Here is a 16979-nt window from a genome sequence, read left to right on the forward strand (position 1 = left end):
ACACACACACACACACACACACACACACACACACACACACACACACAATATTGGGTTTCAGCTAAAAAAAAAAAATGCAGGTTTAGTTATTGTTCTTTTTCCTCTTAAATCCTCACAGTCTCGCCTCCAGTAACAAACCTCAAAGAACACAGTGCAAGAAGTCAAACTAATTAGCTCTGTGAGAAATGTGGGGAGTGTCTCTTTAGCACAGCGTGACTAAGATATATAGAGATGTGCGGGTCGGGGAGGGCGATGCAGCAAAGGAAAAAGGACAAGAGGAGATGTACCAGATGTAGTGGTTAAAGTTTAATGTCCCTCTCCTCATCCTCTACATCACTTCCTCCATCTCTACTCTCTCTGGAAATGACCTGACATAGCGTGAGCTATTAAAGACTAAAGAGAAGGATGTAAAAAAGGACGGAGATGGCAGTGAGATTAATCAGGTAGGGGAACAACCAGTGACAAAGAAACAAATGTTGCTGCTTCTTTCTGCAGACTAAAAACACAGCTCAGACTTTTCTTCTTTTCTCACTTCCTGTCTCTCTTTTTACTCTCAAACAAAGCATCTGCTGAAACGGAGTCGTGATCTGGTTTCTGTTTGGAGCTGGATAGGATGCAAACACACACACACACACAGTCAGGTGAGGTCTTCCCACAGAGGGGCCCTGCAGCACTGGAGGATGCCCAGCAGATGGCAGCCAGAGTTTCTGAGAATGACGTTGCTTTTTATTTCCCTTCTACTTTGATACAAGAGCTCATGTTCATACCTGTTAATTCACACGTTAACTTCTCCTCTTAGTCGTGATGGTAAAGTGAAAACAAAAAAAAGTGATGGTGACGATGAGGTGAAGATGACGAGGGTGAGTTGAAAAAGCTCAGGTGTCAGTTTACATGTCTGCATGCCTTAATGAGAGTATTAATACATATCAACACATAAATAGACAGCTCAACATCAGACGTCCTGCGATGATCAGTTATGACTTCTGTTTTAAATCTCTCCCCCACATTATTTAAAGCTTTATGCACTTAAAGAACTAATATACATCAGCATGAAACTTCCCCTGTTGATTACTGACATTAAGACAATACGTTTTCTGAAAGGTTGTTTAAATATGCAAATGAGGCATTATCTAATGGTAACTTTAGGAGAAATATAGAGACGTGAACAGACAAAGTAGTAAAATAAACACCTGAATGTGTGTTTTGGATGTTCCCTTTCCACTAGTCTGAAGGAAGAGACAGGAGCTGTAGTGTGTCTCCTCTTAAGGTGTTGAACTGGCGCATCACATGACAAACTACTCTTTAATAACGCTCCTCGTCTGCTCCTGTGTGGTAAGACGTCGGCCGTAACAGATGTTGGAGTCAAACTAATCACTGTGCGACTCCCCAAGAGGGTCATGAAGGTGACACAATCACTCTCCATCATAACCACAACAACACACGGCGCCTCGCTCCCCCTTTCTAAAAAAGCTCTTCCTTCTGAGATGCCGTGGTTGATGTTTGGTACGTATACACGCCGTGTGATGGCGTCTGCTCAGGGTTCTTGTGTTTTTACCTGTGTGTGTCTCACCGTCGTCCCTGCCGGCGCTCGGCTCGTCCAGCGCCATCTGTTCTGCCAGCTCTGACAGCGAGTCGTCGACGGGCCGAGCGCTGCGTAGAGACATGGACAGCCTCCGCTTGATTATCTTCATCCTGTCCATCTTCTTGACAGCACCACCGGGGCCCACGGGCCTGAAAAAAGGGGGAGGGACAACCACCATCATCATTACCAGGTTCATTGTTTTTCATTAGAACCATCACCAGCTAGATCCACGCCCAGTCCCCGTTGATCTTCATTGTACGGGGAAACTACTGCACTGCAGCCTCGGCGCATTTTCTAGTTTATTATTTTTTTGGAGCTCCGATGGTTGTGTTTGCTCACGCAGCGTGTGCTCTCATTGTTATGGATCCCAAGTGCAAACACAGCAGAATAACAAACACGAGGGAGCCGACAGAGAGAGAAAGAGAGCAACAAAACAAAACACGCAAAACAACATGTAAATGTCGGACTGTGCAGCTCCCTGGAGGTTCTCAGAGAGGAGCAGCGCTCCCTGATGACTGACAGGAAGCTCACTGAAGTTCAGACAGGAAGACGAGACTTTTGCATGATCAGGTTTGTAGTTTATTTCTCAACCCTCCTGCCGTTCACTCCGCTTACTTATTTGTTTGAGATGAGCCAGGTGCACAGAAAAAAAAAAACTTTAAAACTCAAACTTTATCACAGTTTTCATTTACATACAGACATTTTACCGCTGCATTCAACCCTCTGAAACCCCCAAGAAAGTCTTTGCTCCTGTCACATTTCTCTCTCTGCAGCCTTGATGTTCTCTGTAATATAAAGTTCTGCTCCTCTATGGAAACAGAACCATCATGACTAGAAGTAGAGAGAACTAGAACACGTCTTTAGTGCAGAATAACACAGTTAGAATGACATATATCATAAAAAAAGAAAAAAAACGCAAGTTGAATTTCTGTGATAATGTATTTTACAAAAATTGGAAAACACTGGAACATCCATTATTTTTGTTCACAGGTGTTACCAATGTAGGAAAAACATGGAGGCTTTACATGCTGTAAATATTGAACTATTTCCATTTTTACATCCTCTACTTCAGCCTCGCCTCTCCTCGCCTCTCCGTGTTCAGCAGCCTGAAGTTCAGTCAAAGTTTCCCTGATTTGTTGTCACATGACTGTTGGTCTCAGCAAAGTCAATCATGGCTTCATAGTTCCGTTGAGGAGTTCAGAATTTAATGTGTTTTACAGAATCTGTTTAAAGCAAACTTTTCGATCCTGTCAGCGGGTTTCGGGGTTCTGAGGGTTAAATAATACTCATTTTTGGGAGCAGTGAGCTGCTGTATGGCATCTCGCTCAAGGACAAGCGGACAGTAGGAGACGGGGATCAAACCACCAACCTTGTGGCAGCAGGAAGACCCGCTCTAGCCGCTGAGCCAGTAAATCTTTTCACGCATGCCGCTTAGATTTGTGTGCGACTCGATCCCGACTTGCTCTGACGTCATGCAAACGTGATCAACAATAAACTCACGACATCGAGGCGGCCGCAGTTTCCAGTTTGCTGTCCCCTGAGCCAAGAGCTGATTGGCTCTTATTTTGGCATCAAACAGCACGTTTTGTAGAAAATCCTACTTTTCTGTGTAATTGTAATATTTGACCTAGATTGTTGGCTATTAGTCTCACGTTGTGAAATTAAGCTTCAATCTAAAAACTTATCTTGTGTGGTTTATAATAATAATTTATATAATACTTATTAAAATGAGCAGCAGTTACAAAGCGATCTAAACGGCAGATATAAAAAGAAAAAAGGAACAAAACGCCAGATACACATTTCCATATACATGTATATTTACAAATAAATGAATCCGAATGGTTTACAGTTCGGATTGTCTTCTCACAGTGTGTGTGTGTGTTCCTCTACGCTCTGCTGTACTGGCCTGGAGGTAGAGGCATCTACGGCAGAGTATTTCTGTCCCCCTTCTACTTCTATCTGACCCATAAGAGCTGACACACACACACACACACACACACACACACACACACACACACACACTCTCTCTTTCTCTTTGTGTCCAACCTTGGAGGCTTCAACAAAAGCCATTCATCCTTTCAGGCGCTCTGTCTTTCAGTCAGCTAACCCTCTGAGGGAATTCAAACCCAGCGATCCTCGCTCAGCAGGACTGGCCTTTTTTTTGTTGTCCACTAGAAGATGCTCTGAGGTGAAGATCCGTTGCTAGCAACGTTGCCTCTGTCAGTTTACATGAGCACGGTTGGATGCGGTTTCCCACCTCAGCCAGTTTCTCCAAGACGAAACAAAAACAAAAGTTTAAAAAAAAGAGAACAAACGGAACGAAAGGAGAGCGACTCACATTCATTCCATATCACCCCGTGGATTATCAGTACGGAACGAATCGCCCTCCCCCCTCATTTGCATGTTTTTCCCAGACTTCCCTCCAGAAGAAGACCGCTCGGACGAGGAGGCCGGGTTCCTCCTCGTCATTGGGAATAAATGAGTCACATTATTGGGGGAACGGCCGGTAATATAACGCAGATAAATACAGACCAGTGTTATCATGAACACACACTTAGGCTTGCATCAGGATGTCCACACACACACACACACACTAATGACTAATTTCACAGTCCTCACCTTATCTCTGCTGGATTAGCGTGAGCAGTAATGCAGCTGGAGTCTCATTACCCGGCGGCTCATAGAGAGAAACACTTCAGGGTACCACAGTGTGTTATATATGGAGCTGAGATATCCTATTTTATTCATAGGATGATGAAATCAGGTGTAGTCTGACTTGTAAACAACTATGAGAAAATAAGCAAACAGTCATTTTTGTGGGAACTAATGAGATATTTATTGGTACTTAGTTTGAAAACTTTCTGCATCTGCTTTTAAAGAATATCCGATTAGAAGCCAGACTTTTAGTATCACTGTGCATTCATTTTAGCTGCTCTTTTATCTGTTCACGTATTCGTGTACGTCTGCCCGACAGCTGCATTAATGTGACTTTAATTTCTTTATGCTACATTAATATTTCTGTGAGTTTTTGATCTTTGCTGCAATATAAGTTTTGTGTAAACAAAGTAAAGGCGCGGCTTCATTCAGTGATCAGGGTTTTTAACATATAGACACACAGCTCAGTAAACACTGGTCTCGGATCAGTACCACAGACTGTATAAGAAGTGGACGTAGTCGCCGTCGCCATCTTGGATTACGGCCATCTCCATGTTGTTTTTATGCAACCAGTGAACAGGAAGTGACCATATTTGGACTGAGGAGGAGTGACGTAGAGACGCCATATAGTGGACACTAGAGAGAATGCAGCTTTAAGACACACATTGGCCTCACTCAGCCTGGTTTAAAATGAGGTGAAGGTGGTACCTTCCTGGTCTCTGTATGGTCAAGTGTGCAAGTGAATATTTGAAAGAGATTCCACACTCATTTTCCAAAGTACCGGCGACGGGTACCAGCTGTGCTTTCTGCTCTCTCTTCTCTGCAACAGCGAGTAGAAACACACACATGCTATTTATCTTTTAATAAAAATCTAACATGTTATGCCATCAATAGCCTGACAGTTTTTCAAGGTGTAGTATCAAAGTCGAACACTAGCGAATGCAATTGTAACTTTTCCCACTAAAGACAAAAGCCAGATGTTAGTGGGGGGGTTTCTTATGTCCAGTGGGGAAAGGGGATTAAAAGACTTTTACACTTCAGGGTAATGTAAGACATGTCGAAGTGTATCGTGTTGGTCAACTTGTAAAAGAACAACAAAAGGTTCCAGGGAGAACAAAGCGCTGGATGAACGTGCGTTGGATGTCTGAGTCTCGTGTGGTGCAGATGGACGTGGCAGTGTGACGAGTGAGCTGAGACATGTGGCTCCGGGCTCAGCAGACACCCGGCCCACCGCGAACAGCTCTGATGCACAACTCCCACTAAACAGAGGGAACCCACTCCAGATGACTCAGGCCGCTCTCACTCCCTCAGAAAGACACTACGAGCAAAATATAGCAATCAGCTGTGCAATAAAACGAACGAGTGACGGGTCGGTGATGGAGGTAGTAAAGTTATTTGTGTGCTTTGTGTGGTTGCACGGAGGTGAGGTGAACTGACACGCTCCTGAGGAGGACGCACAGTCAGATTCATTTAAGACACGCACCATTTTGGGTTGCTAGGTTACAGGCCCAGGCTGGAACCACAGTTTTCCATCTCTGAGGTGAGCAGAAGAAAGGAGAGAGAGAGAGAGAGAGAGAGACAGAGATAGAGAGCTGAGAATTCACAATTCACATCTATCTCAACACACACACACACAGCTATGAAGCTAACTTGCAGCCCTCCAGTGCTTGGGATACCACTCTGTGCTGCAGCATGTAATCCTGCTCTGGGATTCCTCGGCCAGCTTTGCCTCTTTAGGAGCTAAAAGAACGGATGAACCTGAGTACACAAAGATGGAAACAGGTCGTTATGTCGCGCCCAGGTGCTCGCTAGTTACTAGTTATGAGAAACACACACACACACACACACAGACACACACACACACACACACACACAGAGAACGAAGCCATGATCTGATGCTGTCAGATATTGGCTCTCCTCCTGTTCTCCTCTTTATGTCCTTTTCATGACAAACAAACAAGCATTCTTCTACAATTCAGTGGCACATGACTCATACGCATGCATGCACTCACATACACGGTGGCAGAGTGGAATAGGCACTCAGTGGCACTCCAAATCACCGCCTGGCACGGCGGCCTGAGGATGCATGAGTAATGCACAAATCTGCCCAACTACAGAATCCTACACACACACACACCCACACAAACTTAAACCAAAAAGTTGTCCGTTCTCCTTCCATGCCCAGCGGCTCCTCCTCAGCATCTTTCCTGTCACGTAATATCTCACGAGTTTAGATGAATGAATAAACACAAGACTGGGAAAAGACGAGGGGTAAAAACACAAGGATTCTTAGATGACTCGATCCACAGAACTCAACAATCGGACATTTAAAACTCAATTCTCAACGTTAAGATCGCCTGAAACAATTCTGTGACACCGGGCTGTCTGTTCTTTACCGCTGCCCCTGAATGCAACAGTCTAAACTAGGCTGAGTACACTGCCCTGAATGCAACAGTCTAAACTAGGCTGAGTACGCTGCCCCTGAATGCAACAGTCTAAACTAGGCTGAGTACACTGCCCCTGAATGCAACAGTCTAAACTAGGCTGAGTACGAGCAGAGTTTTGGTGAGCTTGAGCAGCCGAATATGGATACAAATACGGAAGCATTTTAAGGATTTGCGCCCCTACTCGCTTTTGCGCTATGTTGCACACTTTGGACACGAAATGCAACATCCCGAGGTTTTAACGGACACAGCGATACTCTACAACCAAACCAAAGCTGAAGTCATGAGTCACTGAGGAGAGTAGGACGGTAGTAACACTGTTACCATAGAATCTAGTGTCACCGTAACCGCGTACTTTATCAATAGTTTTACCACATGTTCCAGAAAGCGTTGTTTTTGCTCATTGCCTACAACAGGAGGATTTATTTGAAGAGAAGTCTGTGTTATTTATTTGTGAATAAGAGCAGCTTGTTATGTCACATGACTTGGACTATGATGATGCTGCTACAGGCCCAGTTCACAATCTCGTAGCCTAGAGATTCCACTCACAGGAGGAGGAGGAGAAGCGAGTGTCATTATGATTTGGGGGAGGTCTGGATCAGAGGGGTCAGACAAAGGTCTCCATAACATCACTTAGTGACAGATGATGTGGCTGAAATCAATATCACAATATTAAAACTGAACATTCCTCTCATATCACTATTGCAAATGTCTGAAATAATGACATTTAACGTCATCAAATTGCCGTTCAGCTGTTTAATCGTTCCAACTTTTCTCACATGTGAATGTAAACATGTACGATTAGCTTTGAGTCGGTCATGAAGCTCGTGATTTGATCGTATGATCAGGATATGGTTCCACTGAAGGTTGGGTCTTTGGATGAAAGAGTTCTTCGAGGGTTATTGAAAGAATGAGTGTTAAAGGATTCTCCAAGCCACAGAACCCAAGAACTGGGATTGTGATCCATGATCGTTGTGGGTTGAACCACATCAGCCCTGATCCTTTAAGGAGTCACGAAGAACCCCGAGTGGGCTCTATATGGAACCCCTGAAAAAGAAAAGGGCTCTCGACAAAACCCCCTGGGTGGGATTTTAATGAAGCCCTTGGAATATAAAAAGGGTTCTCTAGAGAACCTTAAGTGGGTCCTTGTTAACACCCTTGGAAGGTTGAAAGGTTCTGGATAGAACCCCAAGAGAGTGCTCTGGGTGGAACCCTTACACCATGTCTCTTTAGAACCCTGCATAGGGGTTGAACTTTTCACAGATAGTTTTTAGTATAACTAAGAGGACTAAGAGGAGCCGCCTGAAAAGTTTCCACGTGGAACATACACAAAAAGGTTCTACCAGGTACTAAAAAGGGTTCTCCTACGGGGAGCACTTTTATTTTATGGGGTCTACATGATAACAAATAACAACCAAAACTTAATTATTTAGTGTAATTATTATTGTTACTAACCCGGACACTTCTGTAAAAGAGCATTTTATTCTCAGCGAGGCCGTTTTCTGGTTAAACATAAACATTTGAGCGGATAGTGAACAGCTGGTGACATTTACACTAGAACTCACACCTACAGGTGCGTCCTGTGATCAGTACATGGTTTGAGGAATTACACTTTCAGAAAATAAATCAAAAACATACAATAGGTTACAAAAGTCATGATATTCAGTATGATAGCTCGGGGTGTAACGAGGCCCTTCACCCAGACTGTAGTGCAGCTGTCACCGCGGTAATAACACAGTTCAGATATAAATCACACACAGCTCATTAGTGAGGTCATCAGGGAGATTTTTCGCAGAGGCTTTGATGGATGCGCGTGATTTCTTCAATCCGGACATCCCACACAGAGATGGACATGAATAATTTAGTCCTAAATGATGTTTCCCAACATAGATGAAGTGATCAGATACATGTTGTTTGATATAAACTGTTATATGTTGGTGATAACACGGCGAACATCCACGAGTTTGTTTTTTTCTCGACAAAACGCTGCGTGACCAAAAGGACTTAAACGTGTCACATTCACGGACGAGCTCGAGACTCCGGACATTATCTCCACGTAACGTAGACGTGACTGTGGAGGCAGAGCGCACATTGAGCGGGCACGATGAATATCACGGGACTCGATCCAACAGAAAAAAACGCAGTTGGTGTCGGGCCTGCCCGGCAGAGATTCCTCTCAACCCTCCGGGGCCTCTCTTGCTGGTTTGTGTCGGTCGGTTCCTCCTCTCCCCGTGTTTTCCTGACGCAAGTATCCGGGAGGAGGAGAGTCAAAGCGGGGAGGGGGAAAGAAAAGTTACACAGCCACCAACCGGGCCGGCTCGCACACTCCATGGGACTCGTTTCAGAGGGTATCCCGGTGTTACGATGGTGGATTTACACGGAGGAACGGCTGCGATACGGTTGTAATATGGTGAACATATTCATGTAAAGACGTGTACTATGGGTCCATGGTGCCTTCATGCCTATTTCACACTTTTAACCTGCTGTGGTCTCACTTTAATATCCCCCATTTTCGGAATAAAAACATCAGTTCCACTTTTACGCAAATGTATTTTGTTTTCAGGAAAACCAAATACCTCCACCTGCAGTGTCAGGTGATTACAGGACGCTCGTGCTTGTTTGTTTGTTTGGTCCCAACATTACGGGACCAAAACGTGGAGAGAAGACATAAACATAAAGATGAATACAGCCGCCACTGACCTGCTGGAGTGTCTGCTGCAGGAGACGATTGTTCCGCGTGTGTCCGGTAATCCAGGCTGCACGCTGGGACCAATCCACTGCGACAAGTTCGTCCAACTCCTTCTGCTGTGGAAACGACACACAGCAGACTGCCTTTTCTCCTTCTTTGAGTGTCTTTATCCTCTGGGTTATACAGGGTGTCGCCCTGTGATGCTGCAGTGTTATGTGTCTTTTATATAGAAACAGCACACCGTCCCGCCCGGTGGATGATCAGCTATGTATCGCTGCTCTGCTGTGGATCCCGAGTGGAAGCGGTGGCGTGATCCCGGAAAAGACCGCAGGGGGTTATACAGACTCTCTAACCTCCACCCCCAACCCTCTCTCTCTCTCTCTCTCTCTCTCTCTCTCTCTCTCTCTCTCTCTCTTTGTAAAAATAAATAAATAAAAGGGTGAGACAGATTAATTTGGGGGGGGGGGGTAGTGTCACGGGGGAAATCATCCTATATTATACAAAAATCCCATTCCAGAGAAATTCCTTGTGAATAATACATAAGCCGAAAATTGCGGAATTTTCACAGTATGATGCCACGTTTCGTTTTATTGAAATCTTTTTTTTCTGAGGTCCCAAAGTTTATAAATATAATGTAAACACATGATGAGTAGGGTCAACTTGTATATTATTATTATAAATATTAAAAAGCAGGTTTAAATGCTTTATAAATACTGTAAAAAAAAATATATCAAAACGGAGAACACGTGTTCAGAAACTATGCCATAAAAAAAAGCCGTCAGGATCACAACTACACAACATATACATATATAAAGAAAAGTAAACATGTGTCCCAGTTCACTTCCGGTTACTTTGCGAGGAACCAATAAAAGAAGGGAAGGGTCGTTACGTCATCCAGTTCTGTTGAAGTCAATGGGGGCAAGTCCCACAATAGAAACCATCATATCTGTGAAAAATACTTTCATTACATTAAATTATATATTTTTTATAGCTGACCAGAGAACAATTAGAAGCAGATCCACTTATTTGTGTCTCTGATTGTGACCAGTTGGCCTGTCAGAGTTAGGTAAGTATGTGAGTTGACTGTTAACCAGCACTAAAGTCATGACAGCGACTAAGGTAAAGAGGCTGTAAAATTAGCTGTCATTTATTAACACTGCAGCTCCCCGTCTGATTTTTTTTCTTACAAACATTAACAGTTTTATCTCCAAATAAAAATAAAAACAGATATTTCTGTTTGCTAAACAAAGTGCAAATGCAAATGTATCTCATTGACTAAAAAAGTAACAAGTACAGGAATTAAAGTCCAGATTTATAGAGGCATAACTTCATAAAACTTGGCAATTGGCGCCACCTCCTGACAATGATAAACAGTATCCCTCCTGAATATTATTAAATATCATTCACAGTTTGAGGGTTGGTTAGTTGTCGATAACAAAGAGGCTCTATTACAGTATGAGGAAAATGTAGCTTGTAAACATACAAACTGGAGGTGCCGGGTTGGAAAGAGGAGGATATTCGGAGGGTTCGGTTTAGAAGGGTTAAGGAGACAGGGACGGTGTAATAGTTTAAAAATCTGACTCCTGTAGTCTCCCAAACTTTAAAATAACCCTGGTTTCCAACTTTAAAATGCAATTCTTTAGTGTTAGAGTTCTCCTTTAAGAATATATCCGGCCTAGAATTAAACCATGTCCCTGTAACATGAAGGGAAGGCTAATCAAATTAATATCGCATGAAACTGAACAATTTAATAACACAATGATGTATGAATTAAAATAATAACCCCTCCTGTGCTGTGCAGTGGTGTAAAGTAGGCCTATATTTATCAAAATACTGTACTTATGGACATTTTTTGTGGTACTTGTAGTAATTGTAAGTATTTAATTGTATGCTACTTAACTAATGTCACATATCAGAGTCAAATACTGCACTTCTTACTCCACTACATTTTTTTGACAGCTAGCCTACTAAGTGTAGTACTTCTGTACTTTTATTAAAGTAGAATGTTTAACGCAGAACCTGTCCTAGTTCCGAGTAGAGTACTGTTGTATGGGTACTTTTACTTAATTAAAGATACTACAAGGAACTTTCATTTCGGTGTTGTTTTTGGCGGTCCCTGTGGACAAAAGTGGTATTGTTTTCCGAGCACCAGACTCCCTTCAGAAAACCTCGAATTTTACTGCATCTGTTTTACAACCAGTTAAAAGTTCCTCATAGTAACTTTACGTAAAAATATATAAATCGGCTTTTTATTCCACATCTTCCATATAGTGGTCCGTCCTGGTTCAGACCATATTTTTGCCCCGGCATTGACCATTAGAGGCCGCTAACGGTTTCACTGTACAACCGGAAACGGAACCAACGGCTTCTCTGCAGTCGTTAGTTTTGTCCGTTGTTGTTAGGCAGGTTGTCAGGGGCAGCGCACCAGCTAAACTAACATGTAGCTAGCCTGTAATAGCTAACACGGGATTTAAGGGACTTCAGTTCATGATGACACGTTTATTTATCAAAGAAAACGACTCGGAGCTGTCATGTTTCTTCGTGTTGAAGCAGAAGGGACGACAATGTCGATTTTTTTTATCGAAACAGCTCGTTAGTTAGCTAGCTAAGTTTAGCTAACGCTACGAAACAGAGGTGTGATAAAGACGTTGTCGGTATCGTTGCCTCGTAAATAGATATATATCCAGTATACATATATATATATATAGTACTTAATAATGTAATATAAGAGTCTCCTGAATGATGATACTACTTTATATTAATATTCTCTCTTATTTCATTGTTTGTACACGCATTGTAAAAGGGTCAATATTGGCATAACTTTGTTAATTTAATCTTATATTCAGTTTTTAGGTTTTACTTTATAACATCTGCCTCTTGGGACTACAGATACAGTTTGTATTAATGTGCACTGTCCCTTATCAAATAAACCAATAAATAAATTAAGAAAAAAAAGACAATGGAAGAAGAAGCTCAGGAAGATTTAATGGAGGAGGAGGAAGAAGAAGAAGAAGAACATGACGAAGACGACGTGCCATCATCGTCCCTCAAAGCTCCGTTTCGCGCCTCCACCAGAATGCAGATCCAGAGAAGTAACGTCTGCTCTCGTGCTTACTTCGTGGTGGTCATGGTGTTCTTCCACGTGTACATCGTGAACGTCATCGGCCTGCTACTCTACGTGCACTACAACAACGGGCCCGGGGATGTGGTCAGCGGCGACGGGGCCAAACCAGAGGTCAGCACTAGCGGAGCCTCAAGAGAGGAGCTCCACATGGAGGAGGACTACAGTCAGAGCTTCAGTCTGCCACGCATCGAGGGGATACGGGTAAGAAAAACGACATAAATTCAGTACGATAATCACTGATGGACGATCCTACAGTCCTTGCTAGTGCCACCCATACACAAGCACCGCCAGTGCCACCCATACACAAGCACCGCCAGTGCCACCCATACACAAGCACCGCCAGTGCCACCCATACACAAGCACCGCTAGTGCCACCCATACACAAGCACCGCTAGTGCCACCAATACACAAGCACCGCCAGTGCCACCCATACACAAGCACCGCCAGTGCCACCCATACACAAGCACCGCCAGTGCCACCCATATACGAGTACTGATATTTTACATGCATCAGATTTCAAACTAACCATATTTTAATGTGACATAGAGCCACTGTAGCTCTGCCCATGCATTTAAACCTCTTGCATGTGATGACGATGCTTATTGTCCATCTACAGGTGGGACATGTCCAGCAGGTGTCCCTCGTGCCAGACCGAACCCACGAGATGAGGACGCTCAGCCTGAAACCTCTGCTCTTTGGTAAGTGCACTGCAGTCTTATATCTGCTCTTCATAAATGTATGACATTTCATGGGGTCTTTACAACACACGCGTTTAATTATTCTCAAAGCCGTACAAATATAGACCAGCGATTATTTACTTAAAATTCACAGATATGTACATTTTCTATTAAACATCTTTTTATTTCTTTGACCTCCACTTCCTGAGTGACACAGTGTTGGTACTTCATGAGCTGCACATCTCCACCATAACCACAGAAGTTTGCGTGATAATTTGCACAATTCACAGTCGGTAGGTTTTTAGTTGATTTCTAAATGCTACGCACACTTTGAAGCCGTTTAATGCAGCTCAGTTATTTTTTGAATCTTCTGACCTATATATAGCACACGATCCTAGCTCCTGCATCTGTGATGTTTCCACTTGCGCGCGGCTGCCACCAGGCACTGAAACGGTAAAACCGCTATTTAAATGGTTTGTTGAACGAAGCCGACTGAAGCGTATGCGTCTATGTAGCCGGATTCTTACCTCTAAGAATCCGGGGGGGGGGGGGACGACTAGTGGACTGGATTCAATCACGTTTGGTTGTTTGTTTTTCTTTAAACTGAGACGTGCTAACGTGAGGAAAAGGAGATTATAGTGCTTCGACGGAGGTTGCGCCTCAGATACAGGCATCGCTCTGTATAGCTTTCAAACAGGTGTTAACCTATGACCCTGCTTAACTTTGTAGCTAATCTTAGTATCTTTTTTTATACTATGAATCTGGCTACTATACTACAAAACAAAAGCTTGTCCTGTGAATATCACAGTTCCTACAAAAACTCAAACTTAAAACGGTTGACCGTAGGGCCGGGCGATAATTTCAAATGATCATTACTTCAATGGAAGCGTATCGTGATGAAATCATATGTGGAAATATCGTTCTACACAATAACGTCGTCTAAATTGATCAAAAACAAGCACGTACGAACTTGAATTTCTCAGAAAATCAGATTTTTCTGCACTCAATTTTCTTAATTTAGTGAAATAATAGGACTTTTAAGTATTTAATTCCCACAAGAGTTTACAAAACAATGTGGTTATTTCATATTTATTTATCAGCCTACCTGATAACTCGCAATAGCCACATATATGTTGTTATTGTTTTGGTTGCCAAAGTTGACAATATTTGTCAATGGAAGAGGAAATCCCATTTTCGTGTGAACGTACCTGTCAAGGCAGAGCGGTGCAAAGAGGGAGCAGAGGAAGATGCGGGCGTCAGGGTGACTCTCTGGCGAGCAGCGGCAGCCAGCTGGCGCTCTGTTGGACCGCCTCGGCCGGAGACTCGTGGCCCAGCAGGTTGGGCATCCTCATGGTGTCGTAGCCGATGTTTTGGCACAAGGCCATGCCTGACGGGACGGGGATGCAGCCGGAGGAACTGCCCCGCGACCCCCACCACGGTCCGCCTTCACCTGCAGAGAGCGTGGACCTGAAGCCAGTGGCTCCACGAGGACCGAGAGCTTTGGTGCTGCTCGGCCCGGCAAGCAGAAGGAGAAGCAACAGTAGGGAGGATGGATGGGAGCACTTTGTGATAGAAGGAGGGCAGAGCACCGCAGTCATCCTGCGGTGGAGGGCTGGGAAAAGGAGGAGCAGTCCTGAAGTCGGGTGAATGAAGCCCCCTGTGTGACAATGCAGGAGAGGCTGGAGGGATAGGTGTATTTATAGTGGGGCGGTGATTTGCATAGGAAGGGGAGGCGTAGGAACAAAGAGGTGGGCCACACATTACTGTGTTTCTAGAGATGTGGATCCACTTGTATTTGATGTCAGATGTAAGTGTGTTTGACAGCTAAAGGTCCGTTAGGTAGATGATTCAGTGTTTGGATATTTCGGGGTGTCTGCCATCTCCACAGAGACTGGCCCTCATGCAGTGAAACTCCTCCAACCCTGTCCCGCCCTGACCTCAGTGCTGTTACTTTATTTATTCATCTTATCCACCTCACCTGCTGAGAGGGATGTTGTTATGGATCCTTATTGCTCACGAGAGACAAGATGATATATAATAAACCATAATAGCAAGGAGACAGTAGAGCTGCCCTGCAGAGCGATAACCTTCCAAGAGACGATGATCAACATGCAGAAACTCTCACATGTGAAACCCGATCTTCAACGAATAGCTGATCGACAGAAAGTTAATCAGCACTTATTTTAATAACCGATTCATCGTTTAAAGACGGGGAAACTGCCCCAAAATTCACTGATTGCATCTCCTCCACTGTGAGGCCTTGTCCTACATTATACTAAACTGAACACTTCATCATCACCTCCGGGACATCGTGACGGGAATCTTCCACTATTTACAGATTATTTTTTTTTCATTGACCAGATGATGAATCGAATAAATAGAGAAATGAATCTGCAGATACTGGATAGAATCTGTAGCTGCTGCTCTTGTGTGGACACAAACAGAATCGGTGTCGCCCTGCTGCGTAGCCGTGACCTGATTCCTGTCCAGACAAGCAGGTCACTTCCTTTCCGGGGGGGGGTGTTCGGTCCCCCTTCATTCATATCAGTTATGCAGATTAATGAGGCTTGACTGGACAATAGGGATTAACCAAGTTGGGTACAGTGTAAAAAAGACACGGGTGACAAACAAGGTCTCTACTGTAACAGGCAGCCAACCTGCCGGAAGCCTTTTATTACGAGAGGAAGTGACCACGACACGTAGTTTGAGCCCTCACACAGAGATATGAATACATGTGTCGACTAGAACACATGAAATAGGACTTTCTGCTGGTGTAACTAATTCTCTAGGAACATTAGAGACCAAGATGGAGCTGAAATGTTGAGAAAATTAGAGCAAATAAAGACAAGAGATTGACTACTTTGAGTGGGTTAGAACAACTTTACGAATGAATAGATGTGAATAATCAATCTGATTCTCTTACTGCTTTGTGCTAATTGATAATAAAAACTACAGACTCCCAGAAGCCCTCACTGTTTCCACCGTCGCTCATTAAACCCGCCCGTGGGAGAGGTTCTATATTACAAATGGCTCCCTGGGGACTGACGGAGGGGAATAGCTCCATCTCATTATATAGATGCACTCTATACTGAATACATTCACTAGAGAGCTCCTGTACTCAACACCTACTGAAATCCGGGCCAAGACTTCCCTTTTGGGCTCCTAGCTCGTTGATGACTTATTAGACACTTGAGATGTGGAGCTGGAGTTGGGAGACGACGTCTTAGACCGGATTGTTCCACAAGTAGCCAGTTTAAGAGCTCATTTTAAACCAATAAGAAGCTAAATCATCGTCGGACCAGTTGTTCTCCACACGGATCGTTTACCTGCATTCAACCAAAGCCTGCTCCAACGCGATTGGTCGATACTAAAACCAGAACGCTTCCGATACCAAAATGTTGTCCCGTTGCCTCCACATTCTGCATCTGCAACGTGAAATATGAATCTGTGTTCCCGTGGTCTGGTTTATGACAACAAGCTGACTACGTTAGCATCTGGATGATTTTCTTAGCACAGATCAAATGAGCTTGTTCTGAGTCCACGTTTCACTGAGATGAGATTCGGCTCTTTTTTTCGGGCATACACATGCTAATCATGCTACTATTAGCATACACTGATCAAACTGTCTGAAAGTCGGCCTCTTCACACTGAGAAGGTTTTGTTGGGCAATCTAAAGTAATCCATTTAGTCTGACAGATCAAGTGACTCGAGATCTTCTAATCCACTTAAGTCACATCACTCACCGTCTCGTGTGTGTGTGTGTGTGTGTGTGTGTGTGTGTGTGTGTGTGTGTGTGTGTGTGTGGGGG

General features: G+C 43.8%; 2 protein-coding genes across 5 annotated transcripts in view; one reads left to right on the forward strand and one right to left on the reverse strand.

The window, feature by feature from the left end:
- The window catches only part of LOC116400330 (cyclin-dependent kinase 16-like), a 37863-nt gene extending 28127 nt beyond the window's left edge, over nucleotides 1–9736 (reverse strand). For all 3 annotated transcript variants that reach the window (XM_031878111.1, XM_031878113.1, XM_031878110.1), the window contains exons 1-2: nucleotides 9382–9736; nucleotides 1556–1731 (exon numbers count right to left, since the gene is read on the reverse strand). In XM_031878111.1, the coding sequence (XP_031733971.1) occupies nucleotides 1556–1700 (145 nt within the window). In that variant the 5' untranslated portion in view covers nucleotides 1701–1731; nucleotides 9382–9736. The remainder of the gene's footprint in view (nucleotides 1–1555; nucleotides 1732–9381) is intronic.
- A 2041-nt stretch (nucleotides 9737–11777) lies between these two features.
- LOC116400336 (transmembrane prolyl 4-hydroxylase-like) overlaps nucleotides 11778–16979 on the forward strand; it is a 10661-nt gene continuing 5459 nt past the window's right edge. For both annotated transcript variants that reach the window (XM_031878119.1, XM_031878120.1), the window contains exons 1-2: nucleotides 11778–12695; nucleotides 13111–13192. In XM_031878119.1, coding sequence (XP_031733979.1) covers nucleotides 12330–12695; nucleotides 13111–13192 — 448 coding nt within the window. In that variant the 5' untranslated portion in view covers nucleotides 11778–12329. The remainder of the gene's footprint in view (nucleotides 12696–13110; nucleotides 13193–16979) is intronic.

The sequence above is a fragment of the Anarrhichthys ocellatus genome, unplaced genomic scaffold (genome assembly GCF_004355925.1).
Source record: "Anarrhichthys ocellatus isolate YVR2014 unplaced genomic scaffold, GSC_Weel_1.0 scaffold162, whole genome shotgun sequence".
NCBI lineage: Eukaryota > Metazoa > Chordata > Actinopteri > Perciformes > Anarhichadidae > Anarrhichthys > Anarrhichthys ocellatus.